Consider the following 22,949-nt stretch of genomic DNA (forward strand, 5'->3'; position numbering starts at 1 on the left):
TTACTATACTTAATAATAAAAGCATAAGCATAAAAGCAGCAACACTACAGAACAGAGCCAGAACCGACTCATTTTTTTTCCTGAACATGTAACAGCAAACTATACTATAGAAAAACTATACTGTATACACAAACAAATATGTGTTTGAAAAGCCTCACATATTCTCCTATGTAAGGTGGAACAGAGAAATCAAACTTGGTAGTACACAGCAAATATAAGCGTTTCTGTAGTAGGTAGATGTTTTAGTGACATGATGTACACTTGGTCGTGTGTTAAATGGATAAAATGGGAAATAAGAAGTGTTTCAAAACGAGTTTTGTTTATAAACCTAGTGCTAGCTTTAGCTTCGCATAACTGTTTAAGGTGGAAATGAGTATTTAATAAGTAGCTGGAGATTCTTAAACAGACCCATTTAAGGTGGAACAAAATGCTTGAATACAAAAATTGTGAACAGGAAGCAAGGATCTGCCTTCTAAAATGACATTTATGGTTGAAGGCAAAATAACACCAGCCTTGTATAGTATAACAATTGGATTATGTACTTGTGAATTTCACCAATTTTCACTCTTTTTTTTGTCATGTTCATTTTGGGTTAAAACCTCTGTGTGTGTGTGCGTGCGTGCGCTGCGTCATGACGTAGGTGCGTGTGTGCCAGGTCACAGAGCTTTCTTGCATGGCCGGAGGTAGGTTGCTGCTATGTTGCTCTCTGACTGATCGAAGTTTGCTAAAGCTATTAATTGTAATTTGCATATGATTACACTGCTGTATTTTGTCCGATTAGTTTTTTTGACTTGTACTGTGTGAGTTTGCAGAGGTTTGAGCTTGTTATTTTAGCAAGTTTTATCTTGAGAATATATGGCTAATGCTAGCGCGCTAATTTAGCTTGGCCACGAGCAAGGGAGATCTGTCCTGTGTTTTAATGGCACGCGTTTTCTCTCGTCAGGAGAGCCAGCCTAGCAGATACGTGACACACGACTCATGATTGTTTTCCTGTACTACAGGTATGGAGGTATTTGTTTATTTATGTGCAACAAAATAAATTTGTATAGTGAAGACTGTTAGATGCCTGTTAATATGTTTTTAGTGCAACAGAGTTAATATGTTGTTAATTCCTGTTAATTATTTTGTATTATACTCCAAAATACCAAAATGTTCCTGGTTAGAAATGAGGATTTGTTTTTCCTGATTTATTTTCATGTACTTTGTGTATTATTTTTGTTAAGTTGTATTTTCATTGATATATTTTGCTAGAGCCAGCCTAGCAGATACGTGACACACGACTCATGATTGTTTTCCTGTACTACAGGTATGGAGTGTGCTGTCATTAAAGGAACTAGAGATCCAGTTCTGTCTCATGTCCCATAATTACACGCCAGAACACAACGCAGGTTTCATCAGGCGTAACACACACACAAAGTGGGCGGGTTACACTAGTCTAAATTTTAATTTGGTTTAGACATTCCCTTCTTGCAGGGAAATCGGCGACCTATATTTTTGCCCTCCACTTAAGTAGTGTAGTAAATGTTTAGTGACATTGCATACAATTAGTTACATACATAACGGATAAAGTAGAATAACAGTTGCTTCAAAAAGCTTTAAAAGCTATAGTGCAAGCTTTGGCTTTTAAGGTGGAACAGAGAATTCAAGAACCTGGCAAATATCGCCATTAGACCGTGTAAACCGACACATGTAAGGTGGAACAAATGTAACACCAGCCATATCCAGTTGAAATATTTCAGGTGGATTTGGACAGAAAAGACTTGTAAGTGCAGGGAAATGGCAGCCACATGTACACTTTTCTGCATAGATAGATGTTTTAGGGAAATGATGAACACTTTTCTGTGTAAATATGTTGATTATCGCACACTCTTCTTAGCTATTATGGCTTAAGTTTTTAAACTCATCTCTTGCTTGTTCATTTGAGTTTTCCTTAAACTGGCAACATGTTCGAGCTGCACTTATGGGGAGGAGGCAGACATCTCTCTCCACTGTTTTGAAACAGTATTATAGTTCCGATTTTAAACGTTTGGTGTCAGTATAACATATTGCTCCTTTAACTGCTAGTTATGACATTAATTGATTTTTAAGTTGCTATTTTTTTATTGTAAAAGCCACAGATAGGATAGATACCTACTACCCTAATGTTAGAATTGTAGCCTTTGAGATGGCTGCTGTTTGTACAACATTATCAAGGCATTTTTATTCACTGTAAAAAAAAAAAATTGACATTTTATATTTACCTAGAAGTTTTGCAGTTTTATTTATATGTATAAATATTTCAGTGTTAGACATAATTCTTACTAAACACATCAGTGCTCATGCATTTATTCATCTTCAGTAAACCCATCATCCTGAACAGGGGCGCCTGTCCATCACAGGACATCACACACACACATCAAGTTTCTCTCACACACACCCATGGACACTTTTAAGTAAACAATCCACCTAACAACATGTGTTTCTGGATTGTGGAAGAAAACCAGAGTGCCCACATGGAAACGGTGAGAACACACAACCCCAGGATCTTGGAATATTTATTTATTGCCTCAGTGACATAGAATTTTATCCAAATGTATGGCCAGTACAGATATTACTTATGTACTCTGTTAGAACTCAGTAACAATACTGACCTTTCTCAAAGTCGTTCTCAAAGATTCTGATATAGAATCTGCTGTTAGTTTGCTATTAGTTTATTAATGGCATACGCACACAGGCACCAAATTAATTCAACAAATGCACAAACAATCTTCAAGAAGGACTTACTTTTTAAAGACTTCTTTTGCACTCTGTGGGAGGCAGAAAATCTCTGTTTAGATAGCAAAATATTGGAATGACAAATCCCTCAATCTTCTCAACATCCCTGTGAACCCCGCAAAAGAACACACTGTGACAAACTGTGTCACAACCTCTTGTTAGATAGTAAACTGAGTGGGTACCGCAAGTGATTTTTAAACAAGAATATCTCCTAGTGTCTGATGCAGCAGTTTTATGAAGATGTTTTTCACCTGCCCCTCTACATGTCTCTTTAAACAATGCAAAACCCTTAGTCAAGGAAGTGCCTTGATGGCTGTGGAAGAACTCCTCAAATACAGTACTCAAGCTAGCACAGTTCCCCAGCGGTGGAGATTGTGGAAATCAATATTTACTTGTCTGGGCTCATTAGGAAAAGTTATTTAAAGTGTGGTGACAAGGTGCCATGTCAATCAGTAGCCAGAATATGAGGAGCTTGAGCAGTAGATTGAGTCTCCACTAGTGGATTTTTAGTAGCAGTGAACGTGCTCACTCTTAACAGCCACAGCAAATGTGCACAAGAACCAGGAGCCCAAGTGCTAATGATTAGCAAATGGAGTGAAAATCTGGTTCTTTAAAGGGTCATCCATGAAGGGTTTGTTTTATTTCTAAATATCTCAATTTTTGAAATTGTGAACAAATATAATTAGAGTGATCTGTTGTTAATGCACCATTCCAGAGTCATTTGTCAGAATGGTTCACAATGGTAAAAGGAACAAAATATCTAAAGGTCTGATCACTAGTAATAAACACAATGTTACTAATAGCTGTACAAATAAAAGTTTTATTGTGTAACCTTTATAAGTTACACAATAAAACATTTATTTGTACAGCTTTTAGTAACATTGTGTTTATTACTAGTGATCAGACCTGTAGATATTTGGTTAGTAATTCAAAATGCAAACATTCTTCTACCCTTTGGCCATGTTTTGGTAACTTTGGCATACTATTAAAAATGAAGTTGTCATTTTATCAAACAAAAATTAAGCAGTTTGAAAATGGCAAGTGAGAAGGACTTATGTCACTGCATTCATTATGAGTTCCATCAAGGAAGAGCTGCAAAAGCACATGCATGGATTTGTTCTGTTGTTTGGGATAATTTTGTGTCAAAACGTATGTATAAGGTTTGGTTTAAATTTCTTAAAGATGGTGATTGCGATGTTAGTGAATGAACACTAAAAATTAGGTTATTTTTTTATAAAATGACAGAATTAAGTATTTCCAATCACAACACTGAACCCCTCTCTATGTGAGACACAAAGACGAAGTTAATAAGCACAAGCACAGTGAAATAACCATACCAATTAAAATGGTGAAAAAGAGGTGAGAAAAAAAGAACAAATTGAAAGGAACTAAAAATCAAGAGCTTGGTTTTCAGCTGATGCTGAGACTAGTCTTTCTTTAGAGGGCTGTTTATACAGTGTAAGAAAAATGCTGTGCAGTTTGATCTATGTAGTGTTTTACTAATTAATGACATGGATATTTTATTAAGACCCCAGGGAACTCTGTTAACTTGTGGAAAATGGGTATATTTAAAATATGCAGTACATGATGTCTGATGTGGCATTAACATCCACAATGATTATATCACTGCAGAAAGTTCTTGGGAATACAGTACCTGAAGAAACGCAGCCATCTGTGGCTCTTCCATGGACTGAATGGCAGTTTCTACCAGTTTGACAGCCACCTCCAGGTGGTCTCCGTGGTGTCGAATGAGGGAGCGGACATGGCAGAGTTTTAGGTCCTGTTCACGGATGATACTGTCTATCAGCTCTTTTTTACGTTCATCCAAAATGGTGTAGAGTGTGTCAAATTTGTCGCACAGCTGTTGCTTTTGCTTCCGGCCATTCTCCTGAAAATCACAAGTCATAAATCTTGTTGGATTAGCCGCGGACCTATGTCTATCTAAAAGATTAAAGAGATTTTGTTACCACAGGCTTTGTCATTACGTTACACACACACACACACACATATATATATGGCATATATGGCATGCACTTTGCAGCTCAAATTAAAGTTGGGGCAGATTATAACCAGACTGGGTATTTCAAACTACACGACTGTTTTTGTCAATTTTTACTGGATGGACTGGAAAAATGTCGCACACTAAATGACTAGGGATACCACACTACACAACCACAAACTCCTTACAGACATAGATAAATATGGACACGCGATCTACTGCGGTTATTGTTTGCAATATTTGTGAAGAAAAAAAACACGTAAAATGTCTTTGGGTCATGGATGAAAAAACAGTCAGTGAGGTCTCAACACACTACAGCGGGAGCTGGAGATTAGTAGAATAGCACACGGTTACGGCTATCCACCTTAAATTGTTCAGAAACAGCAGTAGCCATAGCGCTCGTCACAGTGTTGAGTCATTTAAGGTGGAATGGAATATTGTATGGCGCACTATGTTCTCCTCCAGGTAATGCTCATTATTTGGGGACATGTGAATATGTAATATATTGTACTTATTCATATGTTTACCGTTTAATCTGTTCTCCACTGTAGAGCTCCACTGCACGTGCCTGTGTTTACTTTTTGTTCTGTTTTCATTGGCTGTTGAAGGGACTCATTCAGCCTAGAGTTGGAGAATTTACACTACGCACCTACGTCCAATGTTGGGTCGAAATAATCAAATGTCTGATATGCTGTGACTGCTCTGAAACGTGATTTCGATACAAAAATATTAAAAAATTTTTACAGGTCAGCAGCAGTCCTTTGTGCATTTCACTCGTGACAAATATTCTTATGTCAGTGTAAAAAGCTGTTCAGTCAGGCTAGACTGTGTCTTCCTATTTGTACTTGTTACTGCATTATGGAAATATTTATTTTTTCATGGCTCTGAAACTTTTTTAATGTTAATTAAGAACTAAATGTTTATTCAAGCTTATTATATCTCATTAGCAATACAGAACACTGCTTCACAAAATAAAATCTGTAGGTATAGCAATATAATTCTCTGGATTTATAGGCACCTAACTAGTAGTTAAAATAGATAGAGTTGGCATCTGTACTCTGTATCGGCAGATGCTTGAACATGAAATATCTGTACCAGTATCGGAAGGGAAAAAATGGTATCAGTCCATTCCTAGTTAAAACAGCAACGGCTGGGCTAACTAGACAGTCTGGGTTGCAGTGGACATTCGTGCAAATGTTCATAATTTTTTATTATTTTTTTTTGAATCACAATCCATCCAAGGGGCACAACCCACCCTGTATCTGAAATGGCTCCCTATTCCTTATATTACTCTGGGGGGTAGTGAAAGATTTTGGACACTAATTCATGCATTTTTTTTTTTTTGCCAAATCATGCAGCGGATTATGTTTAATATGATATCTGCCTGTGTACATGTGTGCTATTTTTGCGGTGCATTGTGCGATTGTTTCAGTGCACTACAAATTGTCCACTATGTTTTTAGACACTACCACAAGATTGTGCACTATAAAGTGAATCAGGCACAGTTTCCAACACAGTTACTGTGTGCTTGACAGCAGGTTGAGATGCTTAAATGTAGATGAACGTTTGGTTCTCACTTCAATAGTCCTGCAAATGTCCTCCATCTGTGAGATCAGGGCCTGGACTCTGTCATTTCCGGTGACCAAGACAGCAATGCCTTCCCTAAGCTCATTCTGAAAGAAAATAGGGCAACAATGTGAGTGACCAGGCTTCATACTCAACATGACCATAATTCTCTAAGAGTCATCGTTCACAAGACAACAGTGTCAGACTTGATTATTTCACTTGTCAAATCCGCTCTGACAAACAAGGAGGAACAGTACAGTGTGTGAACTGATAGCTGTGTTCATAAGGATGTTAGTAGTTATAAACTGACAAAACTCCTGCTCATTTGCCTTTGTAATTTGTGATTCACTGGACAAGAGAAAAAGGTCACTGCAGCCACCTGTGTGGAGTCATGACTGTTAATGGGAGCTGGCCTACCACTGCAGCATTCGGGCCATGGCTGCTTGAGCTCCATCTTGGCTCAGACTGGCATTACATCATGCCATTGCCAGCTAATCAAGTGGGGCTCTCTCTCTCTCTTGGCAGGAGCAGCCATGAGCAGGGAACTTCTCCCAGTCGTGCAAATTGACCTTCGGCAACATTGCACATAACACACTGACATATGGTGTCCTCCATTCATGCCGCTTCACTGTTGTGGGAGATGATAGCGCTATTACTCATTGTTCATCTGGTAGATGGTAGATAGTGAGAAGAATGAGCTGAGAGCAGCATCTAAAGTCAAGTAAAAGACCAGAGGAGGCAAACTATGACTCAAACGCCTCAGGGTGGGGTGAGTCATTTCTCAGGGCCAGCTGTAACCTGATGAGAAGACTTTCATTACTGGACATAGCACTGGAAGCAGGAGGTTTTGAACTGAGCTGGGCAGCCAATGATGTAATTTGGTGTTTACTAAATAGCAATGATGTGAAGATGTTGAAGAAAGTCTCAGCTGACACCATCTTACCTGGATATAAAAAAAGTTTAATACAAAGAAAGAACAGCATCAAATTCAAGCACCATGGATTTATTGAGAGAGGTTTCTTCAAAGTAGCCACCTTTTGCTTTGATGACAGCTTTGCACACTCTTGGCGTTCTCTCAATCAGCTTCATGAGATCATCACCTGGAATGGTTTTCAGTGAACATCTGTGGCCTTGTCAAGGGTTCTTTTGCAGAAGTGCTCACCTTCATATGTACCTTCATACCTTGGTGTGTGCAGAGGGAGGGCTGGTACACAGTTCTATACAGTAAATAGACCTATTCCACCAATGACTAATGAGAAGACGTGTCTCCACTCCGAGTCTCTCCCGGATGTCTGAGCTCCTAACCCTGTCTCCCTGTTAACCCTGTTAACCCTAAAGAGTCCAGACACCCTGCGGAGAAAACTCATTTCCACTAAACCGGACACCTTCCGTCACTTGGCTATGCCGAGAAATTCTGTCCATAGAAATTATGAACAGAACCGGTGACAACGGGCAGCCCTGATGGAGTCCAACTCCGACTGGAAACCAGTCGGACTTGCTGCCGGCAATATGAACCAGACTCTCCCCAAACTCTGCTTCCTCTGCAGAAGACAAAGTATTCCTTCCACCGCCTAATGATGTCCCCAGTTGAGGTCAACAGCTCCCAACCCCCACCATATACAGTGTTGGTGGAAATCCACTTTCCTCTCCTGAGCCGCCTGATGGTTTGCCAGAAACTTCTCAGAGCCGACGGAAAGGCGTTTTCCATGTTCTCACAGAACTCCTCCCACACCCGAGTTTTTGCCTCAGCGACAACCGAAGCTGCGAGCTGCTTGGCTCCTCTGTACCTGTCAGGTGCCTCTGGAGTCCCCCGAGCCAACGAGGCTCGATAGGACTCTTTCTTCAGCTTGACAGCCTCCCTCACTCGGGGGCGTCCCCCTTCCAGCCACAGCTCCGTTCAGCCGCCTTAACAATGGAGGTCCGGAACATGGCCCATTCAGACTCAATGTCACCGGCTTCCCCTGTGATGCAGTCGAAGTTCTGCCGGATGTGGGAGTCTTTCTGACAGGTTCCTCTGCCAAACGTTCCCAGCAAACCCTCAGCACACGTTTAGGCCTACCAGGTCTGTCTGGCATCCTCCCCCGCCATCTGATTCAACTCACCACAATGATCAGTTGACAGCTCAGCACCCCTCTTCACCCGAGTGTCCAGAACATATGGCCGCAGGTCTGATGATACGACTATAAAGTCGATCATCGAAATGCGGCCTAGGGTATCCTGATGCCAGTTGTACTTGTGGACACCCTTATGCTCGAACATGGTGTTCGCAATGAACAAACGGTGATGAGCACAGAAATCCAATAACTGAACACCACTCGGGTTCAGATCAGCGGGGCCGTTCCTCTCAATCATGCCCATTACCCACGTGAGCGTTGAAGTCCCCCAGCAGAACAATGGAGTCCCCAGAATGAGTGTTCTCCAGCACCCCCTCTAGGGTCCCCAAGAAGGAACTGCTGTTTGGTGCATAAGCACAACCAACAATCAGAGCCCTTTAACCAACCCAACGGAGCAGGGAAATTACCCTCTCATAAGCGGGGGTGCTATGAGTAAGCTCACGCCTGCCTTACGCTTCTCACCCTAGGCAACTCCAGAGTGAAATAGCATCCACCCCCTCTCAAGGAGATTGGTTCCAGAGCCCATACTGTGAGGTGATCCCAACTATATCTAGCCGGTACCTCTCAACCTCTCGCACCAACTCAGGCTCTTTTCCCACCAGAGAGGTTACGTTCCATGTACCAAAAGCCAGTGTCAGTAACCAAGGATCAGAACGCCAGGGCCCCCGACCCCGGCTGCCACCCGATCCACAATGTACCAGACCTGGACTACTACCTATCCCACAGGTGGTAGGCCCATGGGAGAGTGGACCCATGTTACGCCTTCGGGCTGAGCCCATGAGTGAAAGCCAGGCGCTCGCCAAGGAGCCCCTCCCCCAGGCCTGGCTCCAGGGTGAGGCCCCTGTGTGTGTGTGTGTGTGTGTGTGTGTGTGTGTGTATATATATATATATATATATATATATATATATATATATATATATATATATATATATATATATTTTATTTATTTATTTATTTATTTTTTACTTTTATTTAATATATATATTTTAACTTACTATAAAGTATACAGGCATTTAACAGTGCAAACAAAGATTGAATGAGATTGCATTTAGAGTAGCTAAATATTAAGTTCAACATGCCCAGTGCCAAGCATCAGTTAGAAGGGCATAAAGCTCATCTAGGCACTGGGGAGGAGAATTTTGAAATGCTTTCTTGTGAAGTGATATATCTGAAATGAGTTGGAGTGGATCTAGAAATAAACACACAAGGAAAATATTTCAACGTCTAGTGTAAAGCCTTCCTAGAAAAGTAGAAGCTGTTACTATAAATTATTATTAGATGATATAAAGATTATGATTTTGATGTTAGTGAGTGTGAACACAGCGTATTAATACTTAAATTTATTTTTTTATTTATTATAAAATTTAATTTATCATAAAATCACAAAAGAGCAGCAGAATATTTGAATTTAAAATTACAATTATAAATCATACAAAAACACTTTAAAACATTATATGGGACTTATTATGAAAAAAGACTGTGCATTAGTACATTAACTTGGACATCTTGAACTCCCACAATCCCACAAATTGTGAAATTAAAAATCCAGTCTGTTTTTTTTCTGATCTGTCTTTGTTTAAAATTAGTCATTCTGATTTTCCCTGCATCTTATATAGGGCAAGCACAGAGCTGTCTTGCCATTGTGAACGTAAGTTATTCATGCTTCATTTCAGAATGTAAATCTACCGTACTTTTTTTCTGAGAGTACAGTAAATCTATATACTGATCTCAGACAGACTAGGATATACTGCTATGGGTTTGGACCAAAGTGTGGACAAACTGCAGGCTTTAAGATGGATGCTACTACTTTTTGGAGCTATGTGACATACTGTTCTCCTTTTTTTTAATATTTTTTTTGTGCCTGAGTGAGTAAGTGCCTGATGAGTATATATTGACACCTGAGCAGTGATATGAGATTTAGCCCAGTGTGGTATGAGATGCTTGCTGCGTTGTGCATTATCTACACACATCTGTTTCTTCTTTTTAGTTCACACTGTCCCAGCAGGTGCACTCGTCCCACACTCTGTTTGATATGTCCTGTGGTGAAGACGTGGGTCTTCATGAGGTAAAATGTGTATGTGCATACAAACCATGTGTTCTCTGTGACAGCAGTGTTAAAAACATAAGATATGAATGTATGTAACAGCCAAACTCATTCATATATTCATCTTGAGTATCACTTGAAAGCAATGGCATTAAAGGTGACATACACGATTGTAATCAAAGGACACATTTCATGAAATTCAGAAAATGTTTCCTCACCATTTGCCACATCTCTGGTCTGTTTGCGCGCCGGAAACCAGTATAATATGTTTATGAAATCCTGGTGTCAGCAAGCGGTTAAAAAAACAAAATGGCTCTGTCAGTCAAGGCTTCCTCTCACACTGCTCATGGCAGAAAAATGGCCCAAAACATTGGCTCTCCCAACACAGATAATCATGAAAAGAGATGAGAATATTGCTTTATTCTTGCTCCATATGTGGGCAATATGGACTTATTTAATTAACTCTATGAACAGGCACACCATATTTAATTTCATGAAACCAAATTTAAAGATGTCAGATAGTCAGGTAGCTATAATTTATTCTACCTTTTTCCTTTTGTAGATTGTCTGTAGTGGGGCCACATCACAGTCCTTGTGTACACCAAACACTTTGCACATGGAGCAAGTGGGTGTTTCACATGTGAGGCAGTAGATGTTGATCTTTTCCTCTGCATGTTCCTCACACATCAGCAGCTGTTGCTGCTGCTCTGCTTTGGGGAGTGACCTACAAAGAGAACAAAATGTGTACAGGTTGGTCAGAGAGACCAGCAGCATTAGAAAACAATAGTATTAGTATTAGTAGTGATACGAGGGACACTGGCAGCTCTGTGATATGTTCAGGACATACTGGGGTCACATATTCCCGCTCATGGCAGGACTTCCAAATGCCATTTGTCAGCAGGATATTGCCCGCCCACACACAACAGGGGTTTCCCAAGAATGTCTCTGCCAGATTGCACCACTTCCTTGGCCTGCCTGGTCACCAATTTATCACCAATTAACTGTGCAAGATTTTCAGGTGTCCTGTCTCTACTGATTAAGGACTAGAAAATGACCACCATAAACTGTGCAGCAACAGATAAGGTGCTGTCCATAACTTTACATCTAAAAGATGGACCAAAGTGGTACATGTCTAATAGAGTGGGCAGTGAGTAGACAGTGTTGAAAAACTCCAGCAGCAAGTGTCCGCTCGTATCAACATAACATATTAACAAACCACCCACTCAGTGTCACCGCAGTACTGAAAATGATACACAACACAAATCACACCTGAAAATACTTAGATCGTTCGTTAAATACAAGTCATTAAAACATTTGTATGTTTATTCTAGTTCCAAGGTAAACTCCTTTGTGTCTGTTTAGTGATACAAAATTTTTACAACAGACTCATAAGCAACATGGCTGTCCTCTTGCAGTGACCTCATGGGTGTGATGCCACGTTCTTCAGGCAGCTAGTTTGGAGAGTTCAGAACTCTGTCACCTTTTGAAGCAGCTGAAAGTGACTGATAAGTCTCATTCAGTATTCTGAACCAAAATGAGAGGATTACTCACAAAGACCTTTTCAAAATGCTCCTGTCATGATGCATTAATCTTTAATGGCTTGTCAAGTGGGTGAGGGATTGCGTGTCTAGAGATGTTGGCTTGGATATTCAACAAATACAGCAACGAAATTGGTAAAGTAATGCCACCCAGTGGCTGTATCAGGTTGGAGCAAGATTTGGAGCTAGAATCATTCAATAATTTTGAAACAAATCCATAAAAATATATATCTGTTCTTATGTTATTCCCAAGTTGGTTATTTATCCTTTAAGACCTGATTTGATGAAAATTACTTAATTGTTTTAAAGCATGTGATCTCCTTGAGGTCTTTTCAAAAAAGATATAAATTATGCTTTTTTGCCTTGCAACTAAATTTGGCTTCCACATTTAACCCATATGGCACTGAAGACACAAACACATAGTCCATGGTTTAAAGAGGACTTTACATAGATTTCCGTTCATTTCATGGAGACTTACCTTGACCTTAAACATAAGTACTACCTCCCTAAGCCTAAACACACACACACACACTGAGTGTTGGCCAGCACCCTGGCACTCTAAGAGCTGTTGGGGGTTACATTCCCTGCTCAAAGCCATGGGCCAAGGAAACACTGTTTGTTCACTCCCTTCTTATTTGTATTGCCAATCTAGGGGACTAAACCAGTGAACTTTCAGTCCCAAGCCCACTTTTTTCATCTTTAGGCCATGGCTGAGTGAGTACCAAAGTGCCATTACTGTATAAACTAAATATATAAATGTAACAAATTTAACAAGCAAATTTAACAGAACAAACAAATGTGCTATTTTGGGGCATGGTAAAACTAAAGAAATGATGTGGATGTTTCCATCAGTGAAAAGAAAGCCTTGCCCTCTCTCTGACTGAGCTATTTGGAATTCATATTTCGCACACTTCAGAACAATATATAAATATAATATATATAAAATCATTCATTGTAATGTATAAAAAAGGTTTTAAGCTAACCTTGGATTAAAGTTTATTTCCAGCTTTCCTGAAAGCCTGAGGCAAACTTGGAGCTAACAGAACATGCTGTTACCCTCAGACAGTAACATCTGACTAGACCAGACTATACACTCTTCTTTTAAAAATTATTTCTGAATGAAATTGTCTGCCATAGTGTTGCCATTTGCACTCATTCTGGCTCAGGAGGATTAATGACGCATTGTTTACTGCTTCAGGGATGAAGTGTCCTGGTTATATTTAGCATTTTGGCTCAGGATTTGAAACAATAACAGAAGTCTGGGGTCATGTTATGTAGTGCGGCAAAATTGCTTTCGCAACCTGATGAAACACCCACATGAACCACTACACACACTTAGCCGAAGGGGGGTCAAAAGTTTTCTGAAAGCATTGAAGAATTTGCAGTGGCAACCTGAAAAGTTATTCACTTTTCAGTTAGTCACTATTCCCTATATTTCTCACTATATAGTGCACTATTATAGGGAACTGAATTCAGAAAGCACACTACCTCGTGTGGGTTTTGACCAAACAATGCAGTGGATTATGAGTGTCTGCTATACACTAGTGTACATGGTTAATACACCATTTATAGTGGTACATTGTGGTATTGTTTGAGTGCACTACTACACATATTACAAAATGGCAGAATCTCAAAAAAGTGTACTATATAGTAAATAGGACACAGTTTCGGACACCGCTGGTTTGCAGCTTGGAGGCTCTTTGTTCAAAGTCACTTGAACAAACAAAATGATCATTTTTTTAATGGTCATTCTAGAACTTTGGTGATGGTATATGTATTTTGCCATTATTAACTATGCACACAAAGCTTGAAGGAGAAAATATAAAGCAGCTGAACATTAGTCTAAGGTCACCATACCCAGTGTCAAGCATCGATTAGATGGGTTTAAAGCTCATCTAAGCACTGGGGAGTAGAATTACGAAACTGTTTCCTTGTGAATTGATGGAGCTCCATCCAGTACATTTGGGATTATTTAGAGTGGCAAATGTGATCCAGATATAAACATACAAAAAAAATATTTCAACATCTAGTGTAAGCCTTCCTAGTAAAAATAGAAGCTGTTACTATAAACTATTTATAACCTTCATTTCATAAGAAACATGTTTTGTGTATACTGCTTTCACCATTAAGAAAGCCATGTCATAGTGTGAAATTAAACAAACTATTATATAGCTGTCTCAGTATATTAATGAACCTTGAGGGGTGGTTTCATAGACATGTGTAGCCAGTGCCACTAGTATGTTCATGAGGACAATAGGTCGCTGTGCCTTTAAGAAACTCGCAGGAAAGGTGGGTAGTCGAGTCTCGCGATACTAGCTGAAGTATCGTTTGTTTCTTAATCAGAAGCATTTGTTAACCAGCTTCGACAGTGTGCGACTGATTCTTTCCCATTTAGTAGATTGGTAGATGCTCTCCATTTTAAAACATTTTCCTGTAACTAAAGCCAGGGTTACTAAGGGGAGATTTTCTTTGGCGTACTGCAGTGAGCCCGGTATGCACAGTGGAGGCTGAAATACAGTATGAAAATTTTATTCAGCATCTAGCAGTGGCTTCTGTGTTGAGGACTAACATGATTAACTCTCTAAAGCTGTATTGCTGTGTTATACAGTGAATGGACACAGGAGAAGTGTTTGGTGAAGAGTGATAATTGTGTACTGTTCTTTCTTTCCCTGGGTTTGGTTTAATTAAAAGACCGAAAGGGTCATTTATACGGGCGCGTTCTGGGAGGATAGAGTGCCAAATATCTATACGGTGGGATTTCTGTGTACTGACCAGAGGGTTAGGTTGGATTAGGGGCAGTAATAAATAATTTTGAGAACGCACAGTGGATTGAAGGGGAATAGGGACTTCTCAAGAGTCCTGAGTCTCTTTTGTTTCACAAAGTGAACCTTGTTTGGTGTATTTTACTGTAGGAGTTGTCTTTAATAAGCGTGCAGTGTGTTTTTCTTTTGGAATTGGGTTTTCTTGTATTTTTTAGTGAAGTATATGTGAACTCAAGGGTCAGCCCAATTGTCCTTATTTCAGCCTGTGGACGGTTCTAAGTTATATGCTGCCCTTTAGTATTAGGGAATTAGAATTTTTAGCTTAACTCTTGTAAAGTTTTATGAGCATTTGCTCCTAACTGTAATCATACATTTGTCATTTCTCTGCTGGTCTTGTGTGTCGGAGAATCATTAATGGGTATGTTAAATACAGCTGTCTAACTATAGTGTTCTTTTAACTTCTAGTTCTTAAACGCTTGTGTATCTGTATCGTATTCTCTCTCTCTAATAGCTGGATTTTAACAGACTGTTGGCTAGTGGGTATGATTTGTCCATGTCATATCACAGGAACAGTAGGTTGTATTAAAATTACTCAATGTTATGAGGTTCCTCTGGCCAATTTGATGTTTACTGTACTTGAATGTATTGTTGAGAGTTTGATAAAATAAGTTATCAATTGTGTACCCTCACCTTGGTAATTCACCACATTGCTCACCAGATCCCTGAGCGGGGACCCCAGGTAAATTTGTAACGTACCAGTTTGGAATGTGGGTGGTACTGGGATAGGTGGTAACGGTTTGGGTGTGCGGGACTCTGGTAGAGGTCCCGTGCCTTACACATGGATTAAACCATGTTCTGCAGTACATAATTTCTGTGATTTTCCATTGAAAGGATGATATAGTTCAGGACTAGGCTTAAACACTTTCTGGGAAACTGCCCGAGTGTTTAAAGGAGCAATCTGTAATATTGACACCAAACATTTAAATTGTAAACTATAATACAGTTTCAAAACACTGGAGAGATCACTCTGCCTCCTCCCTAGACCTGAAACTCGAGCAGGTTGCCAGTTTGAGGAAAACTGAACTAACAAATGAGACGAGTTTGCTGGTGTTACTTATCGATTTTTCTTTCCACAATAAATGTTGTTTAGCAGGCAGGCCTTATCCACAATTTTCGTAGAGAAACACTTATTTGCTGTGTACTACCAAGCTTGAATTCTCTGTTCCACATTAAATAGGTGAATATGTGAAGCTTTTCAAACACATTTCTTATTCCTTAATTTGTTTAAAACACACATACAAACACACACACACACCAAGGAGAAATACACATGAATCTACATCAATTTCTTTAAAAAACAAATAGTGGTATTATATTTATATATAATAGTGGTATATTTGTCAATCACCTTCTTTGTATACAACACACAATACACCGTCCTAACACCTTTCAAACGTAACTATGCCTCACTTTCTTTAAATAAAACACAAAAGCTATGGGGTTTACTCCTTTTAATCTACAGAACGGATTCCAAAAAAGTTGGGACACTAAACAAATTGCGAATAAAACCTGAATGCAATGATGTGGAGGTGCCAACATCTAATATTTTATTTAGAATAAAAAACAAATCACAGATCAAAAGTTTAAACTGAGAGAATGTATCATTTAAAGGAAAAAATATGTTGTTTCAAAATTTCATGGCGTCAACAAATCCCAAAAAAGTTGGGACAAGGCCATTTTTTACCACTGTGTGGCATTCCCCCTTCTTCTTACAACACTCAACAAACGTCTGGGGACAGAGGAGACCAGTTTAGAAATAGGAATGCTCTCCCATTCATGTCTAATACAGGCCTCTAACTGTTCAATCGTCTTGGGCCTTCTTTGTCACACCGTCCTCTTTATGATGCGCCAAATGTTCTCTATAGGTGAAAGATCTGGACTGCAGGCTTGCCATTTCAGTACCCGGGTCCTCCTACGTAGCCATGATGTTGTGATTGCTGCAGAATGTGGTCTAGCATTATCTTGTTGAAAAATGCAGGGTCTTCCCTGAAAGAGATGACGTCTAGATGGGAGCATATGTTGTTCTAGAACCTGAACATACAGGGGTCGGACAATGAAACTGAAACACCTTTCATTTTAGTGTGGGAAGTTTCATGGCTAAATTTGACCAGCCTGGTGGCCAGTCTTCATTAATTGCACATTGCACCAGTAAGAGCAGAGTGTGACGGTTCAATTAGCAGGGTAAGAGCACAGTTTTGCTCAAAATATTGCAATGCACACAAAATTATGGGTGACATCCCAGAGTTCAAAAGAGGACAAATTGTTGGTGCACGTCTTGCTGGCGCATTTGTGACCAAGACAGCAAGTCTTTGTGATGTATCAAGAGCCACGGGTATCCAGGGTAATGTCAGCATACCACCAAGAAGGAGGAAACACATCCAACAGGATTAACCGTGGACGCAAGACGAAGCTGTCTGAAAGGGATGTTCGGGTGTTAATCTGGATTGTATCCAAAAAACATAAAACCACGGCTGCCCAAATCACGGCAGAATTGAATGTGCACCTGAACTCTCCTGTTTCCACCAGAACTGTGTGTCGGGAGCTCCACAGGGTCAATATACACGGCTGGGCTGCTATAGCCAAAACTTTGGTCACTCATGCCAATGCCAAACGTTGGTTTCAATGGTGCAAGGAGTGCAAATCTTGGCTGTGGACAATGTGTAACATGTATTGTTCTCTGCTGAGTCCAACTTTACTGTTTTCCCCACATCCGGGAGAGTTACAGTGTGGTGAACACCCAAAGAAGCGTACCACTCAGACTGTTGCATGCCCAGAGTGAAGCATGGGGGTGGATCAGTGATGGTTTGGGCTGCCATATCATGGCATTCCCTTGGCCCAATACTTGTGCTAGATGCCAAAGACTATGGAACCATTCTGGAGGACCATGTGCATCCAATGGTTCAAACATTGTATCCTGAAGGCGGTGCCGTGTATCAGGATGACAATGCACCAATACACACAGTAAGACTGGTGAAAGATTTGTTTGATGAAAGTGAAGTTGAACATCTCCCATGGCCTGCACAGTCACCAGATCTAAATATTATTGAGCCACTTTGGTTTGTTTCAGGAAACGTTTCCCTCCACCAGCATCATGTAGCGATCTGGCCACTATCCTGCAAGAATGGCTTAAAATCCCTTTTGACCATTGTGCAGGTTTTGTATATGTCATTCCCAAGACAAATTGACGCTGTATTGGCTGCAAAAGGAGGCCCTACACTATACTAATAAATTATTCTGGTCTTAAACCAGGTGTTTCAGTTTCATTGTCCAACCCCTGTAGTTCTCTGCATTAATGGTGCCTATCCAGACATGCAAGCTGCCCATGCCACAAGCACTCATGCAACCCCATACCGTCAGTGATGCAGGCTTCTGAACGGAGCGTTGATAACAACTTGGGTTTTCCTTATCCTCTCTGGTCCGCATGATATGGAGTGTTCCATAGAGAACTTCAAATTGTGACTCATCTAACCACAGAACCGTCTTCCATTTTGCCACATTCCATTTTAAAAGACCCCTGGTCCAGTGCAAACATCTGAGTTTGTGGAGCTTGCTTAGAAATGGCTTCCTCTTTGTACTGTAAAGTTTCAGCTGGCAACGGCGGATGGCACAGTGGATTGTATTCACTGACAATGCTTTCTGTAAGTATTCCTAAGCCCATTCTGTTATTTCCTTGACAGTGGCATTCCTGTTTGAGGTGCAGTGACGTTTAAGGGCCCGGAGATCACGAGCATCCAGTAGAGTTTTACGGCCTTGACCCTTGCGCACAGCAATTGTTCCAGATTCTCTGAATCTTTTGATGATCTTATGCACGGTTGATTATGATAACTTAAAAGTCTTTGCTATTTTACGCTGGGTAACACCATTCTGGTATTGCTGCACTATCTTTCTGCAAAATGGTGGAATTGGTGATCCTCTTACCATCTTGGCTTCAGAGAGACACTGACACACTGAGAAGCTTTTTTTATACCCAATCATTTTGTCAATTGACCTAATTAGTGTTAATTGGTCTTCCAGCTGTTCGTTATATGCTCAATTTCCTATTTCCAGCCACTTATTGCTACTTGTCCCAACTTTTTGGGATTTGTTGACACTGTGAAATTTTGAATCAACATATTTTTCCTTTAAAATGTTACATTTACTCAGATTAAACTTTTGATCTGTCATCTATGTTCTATTACGAATAAATATTGCCATCATTGCATTCAGTTTTTATTCACAATTTGTTTAGTGTCCCAACTTTTTTGGAATCCGGTTTGTATTCATAGGCACCTGTACTTCTATATGTTTTCAGAAAATTTTTGCTGTTACTTGTTCAGGAGAAAATTAGCCAGCTCTGGCTCTGTTCAGTGGTGTCACTGCTTGCAAACCTCCATTTCTCAAACACTATTTTTTTTACTCTGGTCATGGATATTTTTAGAAGGGCAGTGGGGCTTTTGGGGTCTTGTAAAATATAACACTGGGTCATTTCATGGCTGTGTGACACTGTTTTTAAACCTGGCCACACGATGGACTGTAAAATGATTGGACAGAGGGCGGGATGACAGGCAGGATCTTGGTGGGTGGGATCATAGGAGCGCCGCTCTGGACTGGGCACTTCTCAAGGTTCAATATTGAGTGAAAAGGTTCAATACTGAAGACACCTGGTACCACACATTTTATGACTAAGTACAGTAAATATTCTACAGATTGCTCCTTAAAGTGTAGCACATCATCAGGGTCTGAAATGACAATCGTTTTGTCTGTAGCGTAAATTCAAATGTGTCCAGACACTCATTAATTCTTAAGTTTTGGTTTAGACTAATTAATGATTGTGATTTCAATTATAGCATTTGCGAATCTAGTGTATTTATACTTATTTATAGGTTATATTTTAAAATAAAATGACAATATTATTTTTAACACTACTCAACAGGTACTATAAAATGACAAACGAGATATTGTATATTTAAATATGCAATTACACTGCTGCTGTCCAAAGAAAAAGCGTATGAAAAAAAACTTTACATTTTCAATGGAAGCCAATGTAAAAAGATTTTATTCCAAGTCATTTTGAAGTATTTCTATTTGTTCTTTCATCTTGAAACTTTCACATAATGTGAAGGATAGCTGTTGTGTTGAAATGATTTTCATGTAATGTATTTGCATAGCTAACATGTTAAAGATAAAATACTGAAATAATATTCTCTCGCTTAAACATACACACACACAAACACCTGGTTTTAAAATGATTCAGCATGTAATTAAAAAGGGTATTTACATACGTAGTACTCTTACATATACTGTGGCTCCCACCAGAGCTAGTAAGGCTGTAAATAGTGCATTTCCACTACAGAGACTGACCTAGTGGACTCTTGTTTGTAGATATCGATGATGTTCTCCACAAGGAGGTTTCTCCGAAGGCCATAGACTCCGTGACGGTCCAGCACTATCTCATGCCGACAAGATGGACAGCGGAATCGACCCCCTGCCGACACTGAGACAGGACCGCGGCTTTGCCAGAGAGGGTTGGAGGCCTAGGACACATGCGAAAAGGAGCGCATCAAAAGTTACTTTGCTGGCTTAGTAATGCACCCATTTCATTCTCCTTGGCAGATATACAATATGCTGTGCTGTTGCTCACATTTCTTAATGCTGTGCATAGCTTTTTTAGAATACTGTGTTTACAAATTTTACTAAATTTGGCGGCACGGTGGCTTGGTGGTTAGCACGTTCGCCTCCCAGCGCTGGGATCTTGGGTTCAAGTCCCATCTGGGTGGAGTTTCCATGTTCTCCCTGTGTCTGCGTGGGTTTCCTCCGGGGTCTCCGGTTTCCTCCCACAGTCCAAAAACATGGAGGGTAGGTGAATTGGCTTCTGTAATAACTGTCCTGGTTTGTGACTTAATGAGTGTGTATGTGTGTGCCCAGATATGGATTGGCGCTCTGTCCTGGGTGAAATCCTAGTGCCCGATGCAGTCCTCCAGGTGGACGGTCGTTTCTGGTTGAGAGTACGCTGTGCGCGTTTGGCTGCCGCTTCTCGCCAGTGTGTGTGTGCATGAATTGAGTGTTCTGAGCAGTGTAGATTGTAAAGCGTCCTTGGGTATCTAGAAAGGCGCTATATAAGTGTAACGATAATAATAATAATAATAATAATATATATAATAAATAAATAATAAATTATGGAGACTTTCACCTCAAAACCATGCAGATGTTTACAAGTTCTCACAAGAATAAAGCTGCTCCAATTAAACAGCTGTTGGCAGATCTAATTAGAGCTAGTTTCCAAAGTCACAGAGAAACTAAACCTTTTTGGGCTACAAACAACAGCAGAAAATTTGTATTTTAGACCAGTTTTCATTTTGGTAATTATATTCAATACTGTGGAACACTAGATGCTAAAACATTTCTGTGACGATTTTATTTGTCATCACTGACATCGGATATTTAATTTTAGATCACATTTACTACTCCTACTCAAAAGTATGGAATGTAGTGCCATCAGTCAAGACAGCACAGTTGCACTCATCCACAACCCACTGCTGAGGGGCTTTATATTCCTATAACTGACACTTGGCACAAAGCATGGAGAAATAATTTTCAGCTGCTTCAAAGTCTCACATTGAAGACAACATCTATGATTGTGGGTAACTGCAGTTCTCTCTGTTTATGTTCAAAAGCTCAGCGTCTTTCAAGGTGGAATGGTATGTTTGATGACAAAAACGACTGTTGGTTATATGTAGCTGAAATTGAACTTGTCTCTATAAAAGTAGTTTTTATTCACTCTTTGAATTACCACAGAATCTCATTTGTAACACAAGTTGTTTAGTTTTGCAACACTTTTGTGCTGTGATTACTTTCATACGGATAACTGAATTCAGAGTCAGTGTTATTGACAGCAAAAATAAGTCAATATTGAAATCAATGAATTTTATAAGAAGAGATTTGGATTTCAGTCATGAACAGTGCTTTTAAGCAGTCAAAACTTTTCTTTGGAGATTTTAAAAGATGTATATCTGTGCACCCTCAAGTAGAAAAATACAAAGTTTTGAGCATAAAAGTGACTATATTTATAGGTCCTAATTACCTTTAGCAAATAATAATTACCTGGAAGACATCACTGGCACATTTTCTGCAGAGATTGTGCTGGCATGGCAAGATCACGATAGGCTTAGTGAACATCTCCAGACAGATAGGGCAGATAAGCTGTTTCTCTATGTTCTCCGTGGAGCTGGATTCCCCCATCAGTGTCTTCACACCCAACGCGAAGTTCATTCCAACCTCCTTCCTTTACTCTTGTTATGAAATGTGTCACTCTTCAACACAGCGTCTTGTTTAATAGTGGTTTTCTATGTCACTGCTAGACCTCTTTCTGCTGTCCATGCCCTTCCAGCCTGCAAACATTGGACTGTGAACCAAACTAGTCACTGTTTATCCTGGGTTGGGTTACTATCCAAACCCCCTCCCCAGGAATCCCTCTGCCATTGCCCTTTTGGGGACTGTATTGCAGAGTATGTTATCTGCTGTAATTGGAGAAGAGGGTGAGGGCTCTGTTGATATGTGTTAGCTCAATGGCACCAGAATCATGAAATAAGTCTAGTGCCAATGACAGATGCACACAAAAAAAAAAAACAGAACTGACCAGTTAACCTATATTTAACCCAAGTATGAGACCTCAGAATTAATAATGTGGTTCATTTGTGTACATTTTAAGGGCTGTCATTTTTACAGGCACAGATTACATCATTTGGGGCATTTTGATATTGTGTGAAATGTAACACATTCTCTAGAGGGAACAAAGTGAAATGTAGCCTTCTTTTATTAAGTACATGGTTGTTATAACTGAACATAAAACATTGGGCATTAAATGTTAGTATGTAAATTCATTTCACAGGTAACAAAAAAGTAAAACCAGGGGTAAAGGCTGAACAATCATTTTTATATTCAAATTGCAGTTTGCAAGCATGCAATTTTCACTTATGAATAGCATATTTAATTATATCCTACATTATTCTGTGGTGCATCAGACACTATTAAATTTATCTGCTTATAATTTTTGTTTGATTTATTAATTTATTTATTTTAGAAATCAATACTTAACTTTTTTCTAACTATGACATAATAAAAATAAATAAAGA

General features: G+C 39.6%; 1 protein-coding gene and 1 long non-coding RNA gene across 2 annotated transcripts; one reads left to right on the top strand and one right to left on the bottom strand.

The window, feature by feature from the left end:
• Window positions 1-941: 941 nt before the first annotated feature.
• Window positions 942-20,326, top strand: LOC136701836 (uncharacterized). Its single transcript, XR_010803870.1, has 3 exons — window positions 942-1,001; window positions 1,252-1,306; window positions 20,200-20,326. It is a non-coding gene; the product is annotated as an uncharacterized lncRNA (long non-coding RNA).
• Window positions 1,967-22,949, bottom strand: LOC136701834 (tripartite motif-containing protein 54-like). The gene is made up of 6 exons (XM_066676575.1): window positions 21,919-22,949; window positions 20,179-20,351; window positions 11,025-11,202; window positions 6,331-6,426; window positions 4,409-4,642; window positions 1,967-2,786 (listed from the first exon to the last, which is right to left on the bottom strand). Exons 1-6 carry the CDS (start codon window positions 22,084-22,086, stop codon window positions 2,760-2,762), a joined length of 876 nt encoding a protein of 291 aa, XP_066532672.1. The 5' UTR covers window positions 22,087-22,949; the 3' UTR covers window positions 1,967-2,759.

The sequence above is a fragment of the Hoplias malabaricus genome, chromosome 7, assembly GCF_029633855.1.
Source record: "Hoplias malabaricus isolate fHopMal1 chromosome 7, fHopMal1.hap1, whole genome shotgun sequence".
NCBI classification, from domain to species: domain Eukaryota; kingdom Metazoa; phylum Chordata; class Actinopteri; order Characiformes; family Erythrinidae; genus Hoplias; species Hoplias malabaricus.